At 46.0% G+C, this 17,717-nt stretch overlaps 1 protein-coding gene across 1 annotated transcript; it reads right to left on the bottom strand.

Annotated features, from left to right (window-relative positions):
* Positions 1-6,061: 6,061 nt before the first annotated feature.
* On the bottom strand, positions 6,062-11,255 carry MCL1 (MCL1 apoptosis regulator, BCL2 family member). The gene is made up of 3 exons (XM_075561349.1): positions 10,495-11,255; positions 9,885-10,132; positions 6,062-8,903 (listed from the first exon to the last, which is right to left on the bottom strand). Exons 1-3 carry the CDS (start codon positions 11,180-11,182, stop codon positions 8,787-8,789), a joined length of 1,053 nt encoding a protein of 350 aa, XP_075417464.1. The 5' UTR covers positions 11,183-11,255; the 3' UTR covers positions 6,062-8,786.
* Positions 11,256-17,717: the final 6,462 nt, after the last annotated feature.

Raw genomic sequence — 17,717 nt, forward strand, 5'->3', positions numbered from 1 at the left:
GAGCCCCAGACCCAGGTGCTTGTCCAGTACATGAGTGAGTGGCTCAGCTTCAGGCCACCCTCTCGTGGGAGACCTGTAGAATAGGGGTGGGGTGTCAGGAAACCGATGGGATAGTGAGAGCACTGCTCAAGACCCGGAATCTTGCACGTACAAGTTGAGAGATTTCATTTTAACATAGTATCCTCTCCCACCAGAGTAAATGGAGACCCTTGCCTCTCCTTGAACCATGGGGAACACGCTGCGGGATCTGACTGGGGGTGGGGGTGGCTTCCACTCTTTCTCTTACCACCCAGTACTACTCAAACCTACTTTCGGTCTGAGAGTCAGCTGGGCGGAGAAGTTGGTGCTGAGGGAGTTTATTTGTCAAGGGCAGGTGAAGAGGTGTCAACTTTAAAGGGCAAGCTGTAGGCACCTTCCACAGGAAGTAGAGAGCCTCAGGAAAGTACCTAAGTCTAGTCCGTCAACAAGGCAAAGTGAGTTTGGGTTTACCTCAGGCAAGCCATCACCAAGCCTGAATCTGATGTTGAGCTCCTTGACGCAGGAGCTGGGGGGAAACTCATGAGACATGACTGTCAGATCTACCAGTCTAGTCTGTTGAAGGGGAGTGGTGGTGACTAAACAAGGCATACCTGAGCACCGGGAGAGCACGTAAGCCATCTGGGAAAGAACCTCAGTCAGGGAAGAAAAACTCACTGCTATAGTTGATTCCAACTCATAGTGACTCTCAAAGAGCGTAGAACTGACCTGTAGGGTTTCCAAGCCTGTCATCCTTATACACATGCAGTAGTGGCAGGGGAGCAAAAGACCTTTGCCATGGTGGATTGACACAATGGCTGAATTGATGGGCTCAAAAGGTAAAAACTGGGCTGGTCTTTCTTCTGTTGCATGCCATAGGGTCACTAAGTTGGAACCGAGTTCATGGCATTCACCACCACCCATCTTCGTGGAAGCAAGCAGCCACATTGTTCTGCAGGTGGCTGGTGGGTTCGAACCACCCACCTTTGAGTCAGCAATGCAGTGCTTAACCACTTTGCCACTATGGCTTCTAGTCAGTTCCATTTCAGAAGGGCCCGCTTGGGAGAGCGTAATGGTGTATTCCTTTGAGCATTCATGTTTTGAGAGACCTCTACAGAACTTGAGTGACGAGGTGGGAAAATCCTGGGGGAGGCATGCTTACTCAGAAAAAGGAAACCCAACCCTAGAATGCACCCCTTGACGGGGAGGTCTCTGTGTTCTTCAGTTCCAAGAGCCAAGCACCCCCTTTCTCATCACTCCTTCCCTCTGTTACAATGGAGCTTCAGTTCTTGCATTATACAATGAGATACCTTTTTATCTCCAGTATAGGGGAGACAGCCTTCCTCTCTAAATGGCCAGGTAGTAAATATTTTTAGTTTTGTAAGCCACAGAGACAGTAGCTGCAGACAATATGTAAACACATGGGCATGGCTAAATTCTAAAACCTTGTTTCTAACACTGAAATTTCATATAATTTTTATGTCACAAATACTAATCTTTTGAGGGGGCAACCATTAAAAAATGTAAAAACTATTCTTAACTTGTGGACCAGATATGAAAGGCAGCATGGCAAATTTAGCTACCCCCTGGGGTTTCCCCACCTAGTGGAACAACTGCAAGGTCCAACCATGGGAGGTCCTGTTTGTGTCTCATTCAGGCCTCAAAATACAGCCGTAGAACCTTTCAAATCTAACATACTCCCTTCCTGATGCCTAGTTCTTAGTCACTTTTCTTCAGGGAATTCAACAATTTGAAAATGGCAAATAAGCTGTGTCTGGAACTCTCTTACTAAATCCTTTATCTCTATTAATTTTCCTTAATTCACTAATGAGCCTTCTTGACTAGGAGTAAGGTGAGGATGGATGATAAAGACTTGCATTACTTCACCCCAGACTCAACTATTTTTGGGGGTGGGCAAAGGGGCAAGTAATCATCCCACCCCTCTCAGCAGAAACAGACTCCCCTGCAGAGCTGTTGTTTCCTAAAACAGAAAGTCAGCCACCTCATTTCACACACACACCACCTCATTTCAACAGTTTCCTCCTTTCTGTGTTTCATTATCGCGGCTCATGAGGGATTTCTGAGAAATGAAAAAAACGTCACCTCCCAGCCACAGACTGCTTTTCAAATGAAGGGGAAGGGAGGAATATATTGCTTAATTTGGTAGCAGCCCAAAACTTGCACGGTTAGGTGAGCTGGTTCTGAATCCATGGCCTACCTACATACAGAAGCATAAACACCGCCTGCTCACAACAGTTGCTGTGTTGGTGCCCACTGCTGCAGCCACTTTGTCCATTTCATTGATGGTTTTCCTTTTTTCACAGCCCTCTAATTTGCCCAACAGTTGACAGGATACCTTTCTGAGGATTTATTGCCAGGAAACAATTCTCTTGACCTCTGTGTGCCTCACCTATCTTTGGGTCAGGGATTTTAGGGAGAAAAAAAAAAGGGTGATCACAAAGCCTGAAACCTAACAGCTGCTCCCTAGCCCAGCCATCTCCCCTCCCCCATTTCCACCAAGGACAGGAGATGAGTGGGAACTGCTCCAGGCCAGGAATGGGGAGAGGAATGCCTGATAGCAGGGAATGAGATTTCAGCAGTACTGTAAGAGCAGTGTCTCCTAAGGAGGTCCACCTCCAAATCTGAATACTTGAGTCACAGCCAACCCAGCAGGGGGTGAGGGTCATGGTAGGTTGAAATATGTAGAATTTCTGATACCCTATTAAACAGTATGTGGACAAAAACACCAAACCTCAACATTTGAAACATTCTCTAAGTACAGTGGGAAACTCATGTAGCTTTGGATGAAATCCAAGTTTAACATTCTTTTCCTTGTCTGAATCTGTGGCTTTCCCAGCACACCTTGTCCCAGGCTAACTTGAATAAACATCTATGTGACTATGAGCTCAAAGTGGGGGTGGTGAAATTCTGAATGGAATGCAGGCCCAGCTAGCTAGGGGGCCTGCTGGGACCTCTGGCACTATTGTGGATTTATAAAAGAGAGAATCCAAAACAATGAGCTCATGGGCAAGAATGCAGCCCAAGAAGTCTGGGCTGTCACAACAAACTGGTTTTAAATCGGGCTGGGAAAGAGCAGTCTCCCACAGGACAGGACTGGGGAGAGTGGTTGCTACCATTCAGCATTTTGGGGTACAATGACTTTTCAGAAGCTAAGCCTTATTAAAGATGTTTTGCAGAAAGCAAAGGACAGGCCTGTTTAAAAAAAAATGAGTTCCTTCTTGGGTGGGGGAAGGACAAGATGGCTAGTGAGATGCAAGTTAATCCTGGGGCATTATCTTAGAAATACTCAAAGGGCTACTGTTCTGGGTCACGTTGACGTGACAAAAAGAGCTTACTAATTTTCTAAGTAAACATAACCGCCCAACCTCTTGTCACATACACCGAGACCCTTTTCTTCTACTACATTACCAACATTTCTTATTCACCTCTTTAGGTACACCCTCAAGTGTGTCATGTGATGCTGCCCACCCTGTACTTCCACAAGGGGTCACCTCAACCGTTTCTCAGGCCTGCCTTGCAGCCCTTTGTGTACTGTACACTGGTTTTGCCCATGTCTTTCATTCCTTATCTGAGCTTGAAATGGTTTCCCACATTTGTACTTGCACTCTAGACTCATTGTGCACACACTCAACCCATCTGATAGCTCATATTCAAAATTTTGCAATTATCCCTCTCACATCTCCTATATTTCTTCATCCTGAATCCAATCATTATTAGGCAAAGAAAATCACAGTGCATTTAGTTGTCATGTTTCTTTACCACTGTCCCCTAGATGTTGGCAGGAGTTCCTCCAGGAGAAAAACTATTATTCTTTTCAAAAAACCCAGCATCAATATGAATGAGGGGGAGTGCAGAGTGGAGACCCAAAGCCCATCTGTAGACAACTAGACATCCCCTTACAGAAGGGTCACAAGGGAAGAAACGAGCCAGTCAGGGTGCAGCACAGCAACGATGAAACATGTAAGTTTGCTTTAGTTCTGTAATGCATCCTCCCCACCACTATTATGACCCCAATTCTACCTTACAAATCCAGCTAGACCAGAGCATGTACATGGGTACAGATAAGAGCTGGAAACACAGGAATCCAGGTCAAATACACCTCAAGACCAGTGGTGGGAGTGGCAATTCCAGGAGGGTAGGTGGAAACCATCACAATGACCTACATATAGCCCTCTCCCAGGGGGTGAACGGTGGAAAAGTGAGTGAAATCAGTATTGGACATGCAAAAATAACTTATCAAGGGCTATGAGGGAGGGTGGGGAAAATGTAAGGGAGAATATTTTGAAGGTGATGATGGCAACAAATGTACAAATGTACTTGACACAATGGATGGATGGTGATGAGCTGTATGAACCCTCAATAAAATGTTTTTTTTTAAAAACCCAGCAATCAATAGTGCACAATAAGCAGTCTGCTGCCAGACAATAATAAAGTTAAGTTTGAAGACATCGGTCAGCCTTGAAAGTGGGATGAGAAGGCAAAATGCACACAAAAAGAGCAAAAACAAGCTGTGGAAATGCTTTGAAAAGAATAAAATCCAGAATAAGATTCTTGGTCTCAGCAGTTTTACCTTGGTCAGGTAGTCTAGAACAGGAAGAGAACGAAAGGCTATATTTTGAGAACTCAAAAGATTATCAGTGATAATCAGTGAGAACTCAAAAAATTCTCAAATGTGTCACATCTGCTTCCAATACCCAACCCCCTACATGCTTCACATAACCAAGGTAACAGTGCTAACAACATTGAAGCAAGGAAGGACAGAAGTCTCCCATCTAAAACTGCAAAAGCGTTTCAAGTGTGGGAGAGTTCAAAGAAGCCAGTGTTCTGCAATCACTGACAAATGGAACTAGGTAAATAGAGAAACTCAGCTGACCATCTTGAGGAATGAATGAACATGGGACATCTGGCTGATTCCTGGTACACCAGTTGTACAAGGTTACTTCACTTTTTTCCCCCCTTGCTAAAGCCCTCCAGCTGTCACAAACAGGAACTGAAAACGTCTGCTTGTGTAAACGGAGGCTGTGTTCATATGGCAACTTCTTTAGTGAGTGGTACCTATTGACCATTCTAGCCAAGTTTTTAAAGCATTAAACACTACAACCCTGCCCCAGAAATGGCTTCACAACACATCCATGAAAGCCACTGTTTGCATAACTAGCCTAGGCCAACCCATGGGGCGTGTTTTCTGCGTACACTTCCCCAGCAACCCCTACCTCCACCCCACCCCTCTCAAAACCACCTTGCTTCTGCTTGGAAATGTACTTAACACTTGTGAGAAGGACAAAAATGGTCTTAGTAGGCTACAAGAGGGTGTCTATAGTAGAATGCACTTAACCACACTCACAAACTGGGTGGGGGAAGGTACAGAAACCTGTTTGCACAATTAGCATTTGGTGCTCAGGGCTCATAGCCAGTATGCAAACCTCACATTTGCACATTTCCGTGGTGATTCTGCCCGCTTTCAAGGTGGCCAAGTATACCGGCAAGATAAAACCACTGACACACTAGTACCCAAAACTGAACAATGCTGTAGCCACAACACCCTTTCCCTCCAAACTACTAATATTTGGTGTAAAAGAAAACCCGGGGCAGGAACGCCAATGCTGGGAGTCACTCTAGAGCAGTGGCTCTCAACCCGCTTAATGCTGAGACACTTTCATACAGTGCCTCATGTTGTGGTGACCCCCAACCATAAAATTATTTTTGTCGCTACTTCATCACTGTAATTTTGCTGTTATGAATCGGGTGAGCCCTGTGAAAGGGTTGTTTGACCCCACCCCCCAAAGGGGTCACAACCCACAGGTTGAGAACCACTGCTCTAGATGGAGTGACTGGAAAACCCAAAGGTTCTAAGGAAAGGTTGCCTGCTAAAAAGAAAGGGGACTGTCCCTTGCTAGGCTCCAGGCTTGACCTTCACTGATATTTTCAGTGACTTCCCCTAAAAGTCTTAGACTTGTTTAAGAGGAAGGCAGCAGGCCAGGCATCATTTAGAAAAAGACCAATTAGAAAAGACCCATACCACACCTTGCATTTGAATAAAAGATTTATTATTCTCTTCTCAGGAAAAAAACAAAACAGGAAGTTAGGGGAACACACTACAACCTACGTGACTCTTTAGTTGGTCCTAACCCCTCACGGCACAGCTGTCAAACACTCCTTACCTGTTAACCAGGACCTAAGGTGTTCTTCACTCCCTAAAGAATGAACATGAATGACACTAGGACTAATGTTTTTCCCTGAGAGAAGCATAGACAAACAGAAATCGAAGGGAGACTCATCTTTCGAAGCAGCCCCTCCCGTTCCACTCAGGAGGATTTGCCTGGACTATGTAGCTAGCTAACTATGAACTTAGACCTAGTGCCTCACCCCAACACCACCAACTCCCCTTTCCCAAAGCGCTTGACCTCCCTTAGCCCTCATTGTCCCAACCCAAAATATCAGCCAAGATTCTCACCTACATTTTTCCAGTCACATCTAGTGAATTGGGAAGCCCCCCATCCCCTACACTCCACCAATTTACACCTACACACTTACTTTCACAACTGGGTATGGGGAGACCATCCTTTTAGCCAGTCACCTTACTCAGATCTTAAGATTAAAAAACGATATAAAGTGCTTCGAGGTCCTTTACAGACATGATATAAATAAGTGGTTTATGATCAAGAGTGATAAATACGTAGGTAAAAAAAGCTTTCACAGGGTGACCTTATGGCTCACAGATGGGCAGGCAGGGCAATTCTTCCCCATTACATTCCCAGTCACTTTACTCATGTCGATTTTTATCTGGGTCTATAGGCTGAAGCTTATAAATGACACAAGTTCAATGACAAAAGTATACTTCACTTTACCAGTAACTTTTTTATCAGTGCCCACCCCTTTAATTTCAATTAAATTAAGTGGGTATATTGAAATGCAAAAGTGTCCCCTCCTGGGGAAGGGGAGTTTTAACCCCCCCCACCTCCAAGATAAAGGAGAAGGGGCTACCCAACTCCTGCCTGCGATCATAGCATCCATTGATCCAGGGTACTAGGTAAGACCTCAACAAAAATTTGTCAACCACACAGGTCTGTGGACTCCTGGTGTGGGGTGGTAGGAATCAAACTGCGATTTCTAGTAAGGGTTCATAATGCCAGAACTAAAAAGATCCTGTGACAGCACAGATGTTAAGAACTGATAGGATATAGGGCAAGTTCTATAGAACATCAAGTCTGAACCTCAAAGAAATGTCCATGTGAATGATTCAAACAAAATTTGGGAATCATTAATAGAAAGTTAATTAGTTTTATTGACAAACCAGGCCTAGGCCTTTGTTTAACAAGCAAGCCTGATCATAGCACCATGGTTAGACTCTAGCCTGGTTTTTCAAGCCATCAATTTGCAGTTTATTAAACAAGCAAGAGTTCAAATTTCTCTCATCCACCCAATGGGATCTCTTTTTATACACCTCCTGCTGTCAAGTCCTATGTGGAACAGCTGAACATCTTTTAGCAGAAGCTGTAAGAAAAAGCTCAAAAACTTTGTTTAAATGAGGTCAAACAGAAGGAACACACATGACTAGCTGCCCCACCGGAGCCCATCCTGTGCCTCACTCTCCCCACAAGAGCCCTTGGACTCCACCTTTTGACTCCCTTATTGAAAAGCTACCCATGCAATGAAGTGAGTCCATTTCTACTCTTCAACTTCTCAATCCCAGATTTGCTCTAAACCAAAACAAATCAAACAAAACAAAGAAAACCTACCAACTAAGGAATACTTACCCAAAACCAGATAGGGAAATTAAAGCCTGCACAGTCATGAATCAGAACTGTCCCACCATGTTGTATGCAACCGACAATCATTCTAGAATTGACCAGGCCAGAGTTAAAATAGCAGAACTAAGAAATAATCCCTAATTACAGAAGCTGAAAACTTCAAATGAGGGTTGGGGGGCGACGGCGGGGGAGGAACCTAATATAAATTCAAGACTCTTTTGTTTTGTTTGAAAGAAATACATTTTCTGTAAAAATATACATATCATTTTTACAGATAAATACATTTACAGGGTCCCCCTCCCTTTTTTCATCACAAAAATGGTGGTTACCGTATATACTTGTGTATAAGCTGAGTGTTTCAGCACATCTTAAATGAAGTTTTTGTGGTAAAATTAGGTGTCCCGGAGGATACTCCGGTCGGCTTATACTCGAGTATATACGGTCAAAGTATTTGGGGCCATAACTAGGCTAATGAACTCAAATCAAAGCCAAGCCAAAGTAAAACAGGTAGGGGGGAAAAATCTACCATGAAGATACACACCTGGGAAAGCTCGTTGGAGAGGAGTTTCCCTCCATATGCGCATAGAGTACTGAGGCTACTAGTCATAACTCTTACTACTTATAGCTTAAAGTCATTTACACAGGCCACAGCATCGTTAATGACTCTTGACTATAGCAAGTTAATGAATTCGGTGGCTATGTTTTAATGAATTCTATGTATGACTAGCTTGGCTAGGGCCACTCTTCCAGACAAGGAAATTAAGCCATGTCAACCTACACGCAGCCCTCATGGCCCCCCAAAGTTTGCTGCGTTGAGACTGAACTTTTTGCTCCTTCAGTGTCTCTCCAAGGAAGAAGGTTTGGCTTTTCCTATGTACTTATTTCTGTGAGCACAAGTCTCTTGCCAAGTGTTGTTGTCAGGTCTCTTGGAGGGTACAACCTGCGTGGCTTGCTGTACAGCTTGACTGGAGACGGTTAAAAGTCCACTATTGCACAAGGCTATCTAATTAGATATGCCAAACCAGCTCCCACTCCAGCAACACCTGCAAAAGCCAGCAGCACATTTCTGATGCCAACTTCTAGGTCCTCTACATGGAAGAACTCCACAAACCCATCCTAGAAAACAAGAAAGAAAACACATGTTTCAAGTACGGGTTTCCCCTGGCTTAGAAACGCTATTTACTATAGAGAAAAGAGGAGTTAAATGGCTGTGCTTTCCTTCAAAGTGAAACCAATAATCCGTATTCAGCCTGGGGCTATCCAAGGCATTTCCTTCAGCTAATTACCACCTAAATTGGCCACCCACCAAAGTTAAAACTTAATCAAAACAACCCCCCCCCTTGATTTTACAGGAGAAACTGTCACATTCCAATCAAACCAATTGCCACTGAGTCCATTGTGATTCAAAGCAACCTTGAAGACCCCTTCTTAAAAAAAACCTGGCCCAGATGGTTTCTGAGACTGAGAATTTTTTTCTCTTGAAGTAGCTGGTGGCCTTAAAACACTGACTTTGAGTCAGCTGGCAAGCACTTTTGATCAACCTTGATCAATAATAGAGATGACCTAACAAAGGACTTTTAAGTGCTGTTATTGAGATTAAAATGTGTTCGATAGTACTTTCAAACTCTGATCATCCAATAGCTTAACCAGAGGCAGTGTTTCTCAATGTGGTTAAGTACTTCCTGCATGAGAATCAACTGGGTGTATCTAAAGTTTAAAGTGCAGATTCCTGGGTCCCACCCTGTCAATCAAAATCACCAGGCTGCTCAGCAACAAGTTTTACCGTCATCCCACATTTGACTCCTTTATCTCTTCGTGGGTTTGAATACACCGGGGCAGAGTAGCCAGTTAAACTACACCGTAATGGCCAGAGACTCAACAACCAGCAATACAGCCGGGGTTTTGTTGCAACCATCCACACCTTCGTACCACTGCCTAAGCCAGCATCAGACAACTCTGGGAGAGGTGAGACCAAACACTCGGAGACGCTGAAAATAGGAGTTGTGCTATAAAAAACCTATCACCCCCCTGATCTGTTAAGACTCTCCATTCCATTCCACTCTGAGCATCGACCACTCTACCTTAAGCCAAACTTACCCAACCTCTTTGTTTGACCAACCAGTCCCGTTTTGTCCGAACCAGAACATCTGTGATACTTTCTGCTAAGGGTTCAATGCAGCTTTCTTGATTTATGCTCTTCAAGTGTTTGGCCACAAAGGCACCAAAAGATATGAGAGTCACAATTCTCCCCCAGTTTGTTATTCCGTCACTGAAAACGTGGACCATCACTCGGGACAAAGATTTGACATCAGCTTCGGTTTTGATGTCCAGCTTCCGCAGCATGCCTGGGAGGAAGAAAAGCACGCAGCTTTCTCACGGCCTCTTTTGTCTCCACTCGGGCGCGAGGGTTCCAGCCCACCCACCGAGGGGGAAACTGCTAAATTCGGGCTCAATGGAGCACAGGCCGACCCCACTTGAAGATTTACACCCCACCCTTTCCGGGCTTTGAACTGAATTGCCGTTTCCCAAGGAATAAAGATGGGCGGAAACAATGACTCATGGTCAGAATATGCTGGTCTCGACAAACAGGGCCAGTGATCCTTCTCCAAGACTCGACGCGCTTTCCACCCTCCCCCTCCCCCTCGGCGGCCGGAGCCGAGGTGCTGCCGCCGGGTAGGCAGCGGGACAGGGTGCCTGGGCCTCTTACCTTGGAAGGCCGTCTCGTGATTGCGCTGCACACCGCCCCCGACCCTCCGGAGGGTCTCTAACGCCTTCCTGCTGGCGGACCCAGTCCCGCCCATGGGCTTCGCATCCTTGGCGCCGGTGGCCTGCTCCCGGAGGTACCGAGAGATAATTTCCAACGACTGTCGGTACAACTCGTCCTCCTCCTCCGCTGGGGGCGGCGTCGAAGGCAGAGACCCGTCCGTCCCGGGGCCATTAACACTGGCCTCCCCGACCCGCCCGAGCAGAGGGAGGACCGCCGGCCGCTTCCCCAGCGGCTCCGGCTCGTACCCGTCCAGCTCCTCTTCAGGGGACATGATGGCGTCCGCGGCGGCGGCTTCCATCTCCTCGCGCGACGCGCAGAGGGTGGGCGCAAAGAACGTCGGCCTCGCGAGGGTCGCGGTGACGTCAGGGCCCTCAGCGCCAATGGGCGCCGGCCGCGCGACCCTCAGGGCGGCCGGCGCCAGAGCGGCCGGGGGGCTCGCGCCGGCGCTTCCGCCACTGACCGCCCCGGCCTCCCCTCCCCCCGCCTCTCGCCGGGCCGCGGCCTCCTTGCCGGGAGTCGAGAGGCGCCCTCCCGGCGGGGTGGCGCCCCCGCCGGTGCCGGCCGCCAGCCCGGCGCCCCCACAGTACAGGTTCAGTCCGATGACCGCGTTTCTCTTGAGGCCGAACATCGCGAACCGCTGCCGCCGGGGCGAAGGAATGGGGGAGGTCCCAGCTCCTGACTGGAAGGAAGCGGAAGTGAGGAATGGAAGGAGAGCGCCTCGTTCGCGAATTTAGGCGACGGCGGGGCCCATAAATGGAGACTTCCGGGCTGTGCGCGCGGCACTCCCGGCTACGTCAGGCGCTGCGCGCGCCGCCCCGGGGCTGGCCTGGAGCGAGGCTGCCGGGGCTTCTCCTGGGAGGGCTCGTCCCCCAGCCGGCCGAGGCTCCACTCTCGGGCCCGCCAGGCGGACGGAGCGAGGGGACGCGGGGGGTTCGCAGTGGACAGGGCTGACGTACACTTGACACGATTAGAAAAGGGGCTAAGGTTGGCTGAGATGATTTGAACTGCCATGCCTGTCGCCCCTCTTGGCCTGCCTTTTCCCATCCCCTGCCTTTGCTCCAAGGAGCCTTTTTGGCCAGTGGTCACGAGTTGGGCGATTTGAAACCACTAGATGCTCAGTGGCGGGGGGTAAGGGGGGGTGAAGAAGCTTTCTATTCCAGGAGTTGACAGTCTCAGCCACCCAGAAGGGCAGTTTACCCTGCTCTGTGGGGTCATTTGAGTCGGAATCAACTCTGGCAGTGAGTTTGTTTTTCGTCTTTGCCCCGAAGGAGCGCTGGTGGTGCGGTGGTTAAAGCGCTCGACTGCTAAGCGAACCCACCGGCTGTTGTGGGCGTGCGGAGATGTGACTGATGGCTTCCCAAGATTGAAAGCTTTGCAAACCAATAGGGGTGCTCTGAGTAGGGCTCAACTCCCACAGCAACGTGGGTCTCTGCTCCATGGCCCCTGACTCCATTCACATAGAAGCCTTCCTCCCTTAGCACCTCTTCCGAATCTGGCTATTTTGTATATTGATAATAAGAGTTGATTCTAAGTGTAGTCTCCTTGAGAGAAAGGAGACTGTATGTCAGCACTTTAATTGAAGAGCTAACTAATTGAAGCACTCTAACAAGAAAAAAACAGATATCAATTCCAATGCATAATGATCCCAATTGTCTCAGACTCCATGTGTATTAGAAGAGTGTTCTAAAGTTTATCCAGCCCTCTGCCAATGGACATTTTGGTTGTCTCCATCTTTCTGCCATTGTGAAATAATGTGGAAATTTTTGGTTCATATAATGGACTACTTGCATCCCTAAAGAATGATGAAACTGTCATACACTTAATGAAGAGGATGGATTTGGAAGATAGAGTGCTATGTGAAGTTAGTCAATCCCATAAAGACATACTGTGTGAGACCACTATTATAAAAGAAAAGAAAAATCAGGAAAAATAGTTTCACTTCAAAAGAAGCAAATCATGATGGTTATGGAGGATCCAGGAGGAGAACGGAGGGGAAGGGAGAAGGAAGAAAAATAAAATAAGATTATTAGTAAAAAATGACAGACAAGACAAGACAATGCCGGCAAGACAGTGCCAATTTCCCAGGGAATAGCCGCCAGGTCAAAAGAGAACGATGTCCTGGTTTTCAGGTACTTCTAGGTAGACTTGAACCTTCAACCATTTGGTTAGCAGCCAAGTAGCTTAAACATTTGTATTCCTTTTCTGTAAAAATAATAGCTAACATTTAAGAGCCAAGAATATATTCCCCCAATATGACGTATATTCCCCAAATATGACAGTTTTAATTAGAGATAGGATGCTCATACCACATAAATGAATGTCTTGGCAGGATCTAGAACCATAGGAATTGATCATTTCAGAGACTGGAAAAGGAAATGTATTGCAAGTTGTACTTTGACTTTGAAACCAGAAAGCTCAAGGGCTCTGCAGTGTAATTACATTTCCTTGGTCAAGTCACTCTTTTGTCCTCCAAAGTGCCAACTGCTCACCTTCTAGTCTATTCTCAAACCTCAAGAGGCTCTCTCCTTCCTCATCACTCACAGTCGATGACTTATTCATTGAAAAAATAGAAGTCATCAGAAGAGAACAGCCTCATTTCCCACCACTAAACCTATCAACCGTTTCCATTTCTATTCTCTCGGCCTTTCCTCTGGTGAAAATAAATGAGCCTTCCTTGCTAATACTAACCTTTTCATTTGGATCACCTCTCACTCATCTGTACAAAACCTTCCCTGGAATTGACTTCCCCTCTAAATTATTTGATGCCCCACCTTAGAACACAAATCTTGACCCTATCTAGGCAGTTAAGCTTCCCTTCCCTTCACTCCATCAGAATTATTAACTAAGCCCATCAAGGACCCGCAGTGTTCAAGGCCCAGGGGTCAATTTGTAGTCATTTTACTTGTTCTCTGAGAAGCATGTGACATAGTTAATCGCTCCCGTCTTGAAGCACTTTCTCTTGTGCCATCCCGGGCATCACAGTGTCCTGGTTTTCCTTTTCCTCACTGGCTACTTCTTCCATTTCGCTCATCCCTTTGATGGATGTTCACTGGATGAGAGAAGAGCTCCCCGCATTCCCTAACCATGCAGGACTCAAGGCAGACATTCCATTGTTAAATGGTTGAATGTGAATTATTGAACAAGCTGGGCTATATAAAGGTCAGAAAGGTAGGATGGGTTCATATTGTTGGGGACCTTGGACTTTTCTAGGCAGCTGGGAGCCACGGAGCTCGAGTTACCAGGACATCTGTTTGAATTCAGGTTCTTTACTGGTAGACTGTGGAATAAAGGAGAACGATGTGGAGTCACGTCAATTGGGAAGCTGCTGTGATATGCCACAGTAACTTGCATTTGGGTTAGTAATTGTGACCTGTGGTCAGAAAGGGGTAGTGGAAACGGGAGAGAAAAGATCAATTGAGAGGCACTTTGGAGACCCAGCTCATAGGGCTCAACTATGAGAATGTGTGTGGGACACCAAGTTCATTTTGTCTTTGGTTTCTGAAAACAGCCCTAGGAATTCCCAAGTAACCAAGGCACTTTTGCTTTTCCAAAATGGCCGGGCAGTACTGAACCATGCAAATGAGCTGGGAACCCCCAACTCATCACCCCACAGTTAATCTCAGGGAAGAAGAGGAGCACAATAAAGTCAATCCTATATGTCCAAGATTCACACCAATGTATCAAGGCAAGGAAATTATGTGATTGCAGGAGGTCCTGCCACCTAGGGAAGCTAAGTGTATTTAGAAGGCCTCCTGATCCTTGGCGGTTCTGAGTCGGCCTAGCCCATGTTTCTGCCCCTGCTCCACAGCAAGAATTGCTTTTACGCTAAGTGTAAATACGTGGACTGTAATCCCAACCACCCTCCCAAAGAAGCACACTGTTGACATTGTGTGAGTTTTCCTTGGAAATTTCACCAAACTATCAGCACATTTACTCCTCAAAATGTTCCTTTGTTTCAAAGAATTAATTTACATCAGCTCTTTCATTTTGGATATATATATATATATATACACTAGAACATTTTCAAAAAGGAAAATAGAATTAAAAAATAATAGAATGTCCCCAGAAACTTTTGAAACTCCCTTCAAAAGATGTACTTTAGCAACTGTGCTACAGACTTTGGGGGCTTGAGATTCAACATACTTAAAATCTCTCCTCTTTTTCAACTTCCACAACTCTTGCTGTTATCCCTGCTTTCTCTTAATGATAGACCCTTCGATGCTCACTGTAAGGTAGGTAGTTCAAATCCACAGATGCTGTCTGCTTCCATAAAGAGTTACAGCCTTGGCAGCCCTCGGGAGCAGTTCTGCTCCGTCCTGGAGGCCAGGTCACTATGAGTCAGAATCGACTTGATGGCAGTAGGTGTTTGGGGATAGCAGGTGTTTGCTTTTCTTTCCTGAGGCTCTACTATAACTCAAGGTTTGAGAAGCTCTCGGTCTGCTGGGAGGAATTTCCAGAACGACTGGAGTATCCTGTTTTCTTATGTTAAGATGAGGCTGATTTTTTGCATAAGTTCTCTGCAAGGCCTCTTCATACCATAGTCTTCCAGGCTGAGCCTCCAGCATGAGGACCGTCTTACCTTCCCGTCACAAAATTATAAGGCATTAACCTTTGTCTACAAAATCATAATTTCAGCCACAGGTAACACCAGCACGTAACTGGGGCTCAGCAGCTTCTTACAAGGCATGACAGACATTGCTAGTGACAGGATAGTACCTTTCTGATAGAACTCCTTTGTGCCCACCCCCTTCCCCGCAGAGTTCTCAGCTTTACAGAGCTCCCTGCCATCCAGAAAATCTCAATAAACCTCTTTGTAGTGAAGTGACCTAGTGGGTGTAGATAGAAGCCGAAGAATAAATGATTGTCATCCATTCATTTGGTGATGATTAAATCTGAGATGGAAACTGAATTCATGTTTCCTTGTTCCTTAGTTTTATAGATTGTATTGTATTCCCCCCCCCCCCCCCAAATTATGTGTGGTAAACCTTAGCTTTTGTGCTTACGGTTATCATTTAATTTGGGAATGGTTTGGGTTTTTTTGTTTGTTTTGATTACGTTAATGAGGCAAGATTAGTGTAGAGTCTATCTGGAGTCAATTTCTTCTGAGATATAAAGGGGATGAAACAAGCAAACAAAAGGAGAGATGGAGTAGGATAAATGGTAAATTCTAAAGAAATCTCCAATGAACCAGAAAAACAAAGCTGAAGAAACAGTGACCTCCTGGAGTCAAACACAGAGAAAGAGAGCTTTCTCTTAGAGCAGTGGTTCTCAACCTTCCTCATGCTGCGACCCTTTCATACAGTTCCTCATGTGGTGGCGACCTCCTCAACCATAAAATTATTTTCGTTGGGGACCCCTGTGAAAGGGTCCTTTGACACACCCCCCCAAAGAGGTCACGACCCACAGGTTGAGAACAGCTGCCTTAGAGTCAAGACCTTGAATTTGGATTTCTAACCTTCTAAACTTTGAGAAACCAAAGGAATGGTTGCATTGGGTAAATCTGCTGTCCAAGACCTCTTTAAAGTGTTCAAGAGCAGAGTCCCTTTGAGGATTAAGGGGCATCTGACGCAGGCCATGCAAGCCATGGGATTTCCAATTGCTTCCATTGCATATGAAAACTGGATCATGACAGGAAGACCAAGAGGAATTGATGCATTTGAATTAGGGTGTTGATCAAGGATTTTGAAAAACCATGACTGCCAGCAGAACAAAGAAGTCAATCCTGGAGGAAGTACAGCCAGAATGCTCCTTAGAAGTGAGGGTGGTGCCTCATCTCATGTGCTTTCCATTTCCAGTCCCTGGAAAATGACTTGGTAAAGCGGAGCGCTGGTGAACAAGAAGACCCTCCGTGAGATGGAGTGAGGCCTGGGTCCAGGATGTCAAAGACTTTCCACCAAAACAATAAACTATTTGCCATTCACAATGTTGGCATTGACCCGTCACGCACAAGCGATGGGATGAAAGGTTGACATTTTAGCGCGAATCTGGACAGTGGCCGCAGCACATTGTAATCTGGACTGCTACACACTGACAGTTACAAAAGAAAAAGAGCAGTTTGATGGAACAGTAAATAGGATTTTGATTCAATCTCAATCCTTGAATATGTGGCTTTTTGATATTCTGCTTGACAAAATAAGCACATATAAGGCACTTCTGTTTTATGTCAAAATGTGGTGGTGTTTCCAAGAAACGCACTGGAGCAATTTTGGAATTATGAGCTGAACTAGCTTCCCCCGACCCCCTGCCAAACCATTATCAGGTGAAGGTCTGATTCATACCTACATATTAGGCTCTCATTTTCTCCAGATGAACAAAGCAAGCCTGTCACCGCAAGGAGAACAATGTTCAGTATTTATTGCTAGTGATAAAATTTGAGATTTGAAGTGACAATTGTAATTTTGGAAAATTTGTATTGACTTGTGGGATCTTGACAACAGAGCCTAGAACCTTCTGATGGGATTAGTATTGAATCTTAATGAATAAGGCTTTGTATTGGACAACCAAAGGTGCCACCATTTGGAAAATCTGCCTAAGTGATGAATCACTATTTTTCAAATGACTGATGCATGATGTTTCAAAATCATGCTTGCTTAAAAAAAAATCATGCCTGCAGAATAGACCCATTCAAGATTCAAAAGAGACCAATAAATATTTGTGAGACGGTATAAAGGTTGGAAGAAAGGAGTTCATAGGAAGGCAAGAAAATGAAATTCAGGACAGGAACTGAAACGAGGCCACTGTAGCTGGCCCAGTTCGGAGTCCCTGAGTGGCACGCAGGAGCCTGGTCGTGCTGCTGGGTAAGCACTGCCCTGTTTGGTCAGTCCGGCAGCTGCTGCCTGAGAGATGAGGCTCTCTGCTCCCATTAAATTGGACGAGCCTTAGAAACACTCTACGAGGCTGCTGTGGCGGTAGGTTGGGGTGGAGCTTTGGGTGGTCAGCTAATAACCAAGAGGTCGCAGTGTGAGCCCCCTGAGAAATGCTTCATCGCGAAGTCATAGTCATGGAAACCATGCAGCAGGGCTCCTCTGGCAGGGGGGCCACCAGGGGTCAGAATCAACTTGAGGGCAACTGGCTTGTTTGGTTTCTGGTACTTTGCAATTGGGTATGTTTGAGAACAAATTTCGTACAATAACGAGGACAGTGGGTTGGAGAGTGAATATGAG

The sequence above is a fragment of the Tenrec ecaudatus genome, chromosome 1, assembly GCF_050624435.1.
Source record: "Tenrec ecaudatus isolate mTenEca1 chromosome 1, mTenEca1.hap1, whole genome shotgun sequence".
In the NCBI taxonomy this organism is placed as follows: Eukaryota; Metazoa; Chordata; class Mammalia; order Afrosoricida; family Tenrecidae; genus Tenrec; species Tenrec ecaudatus.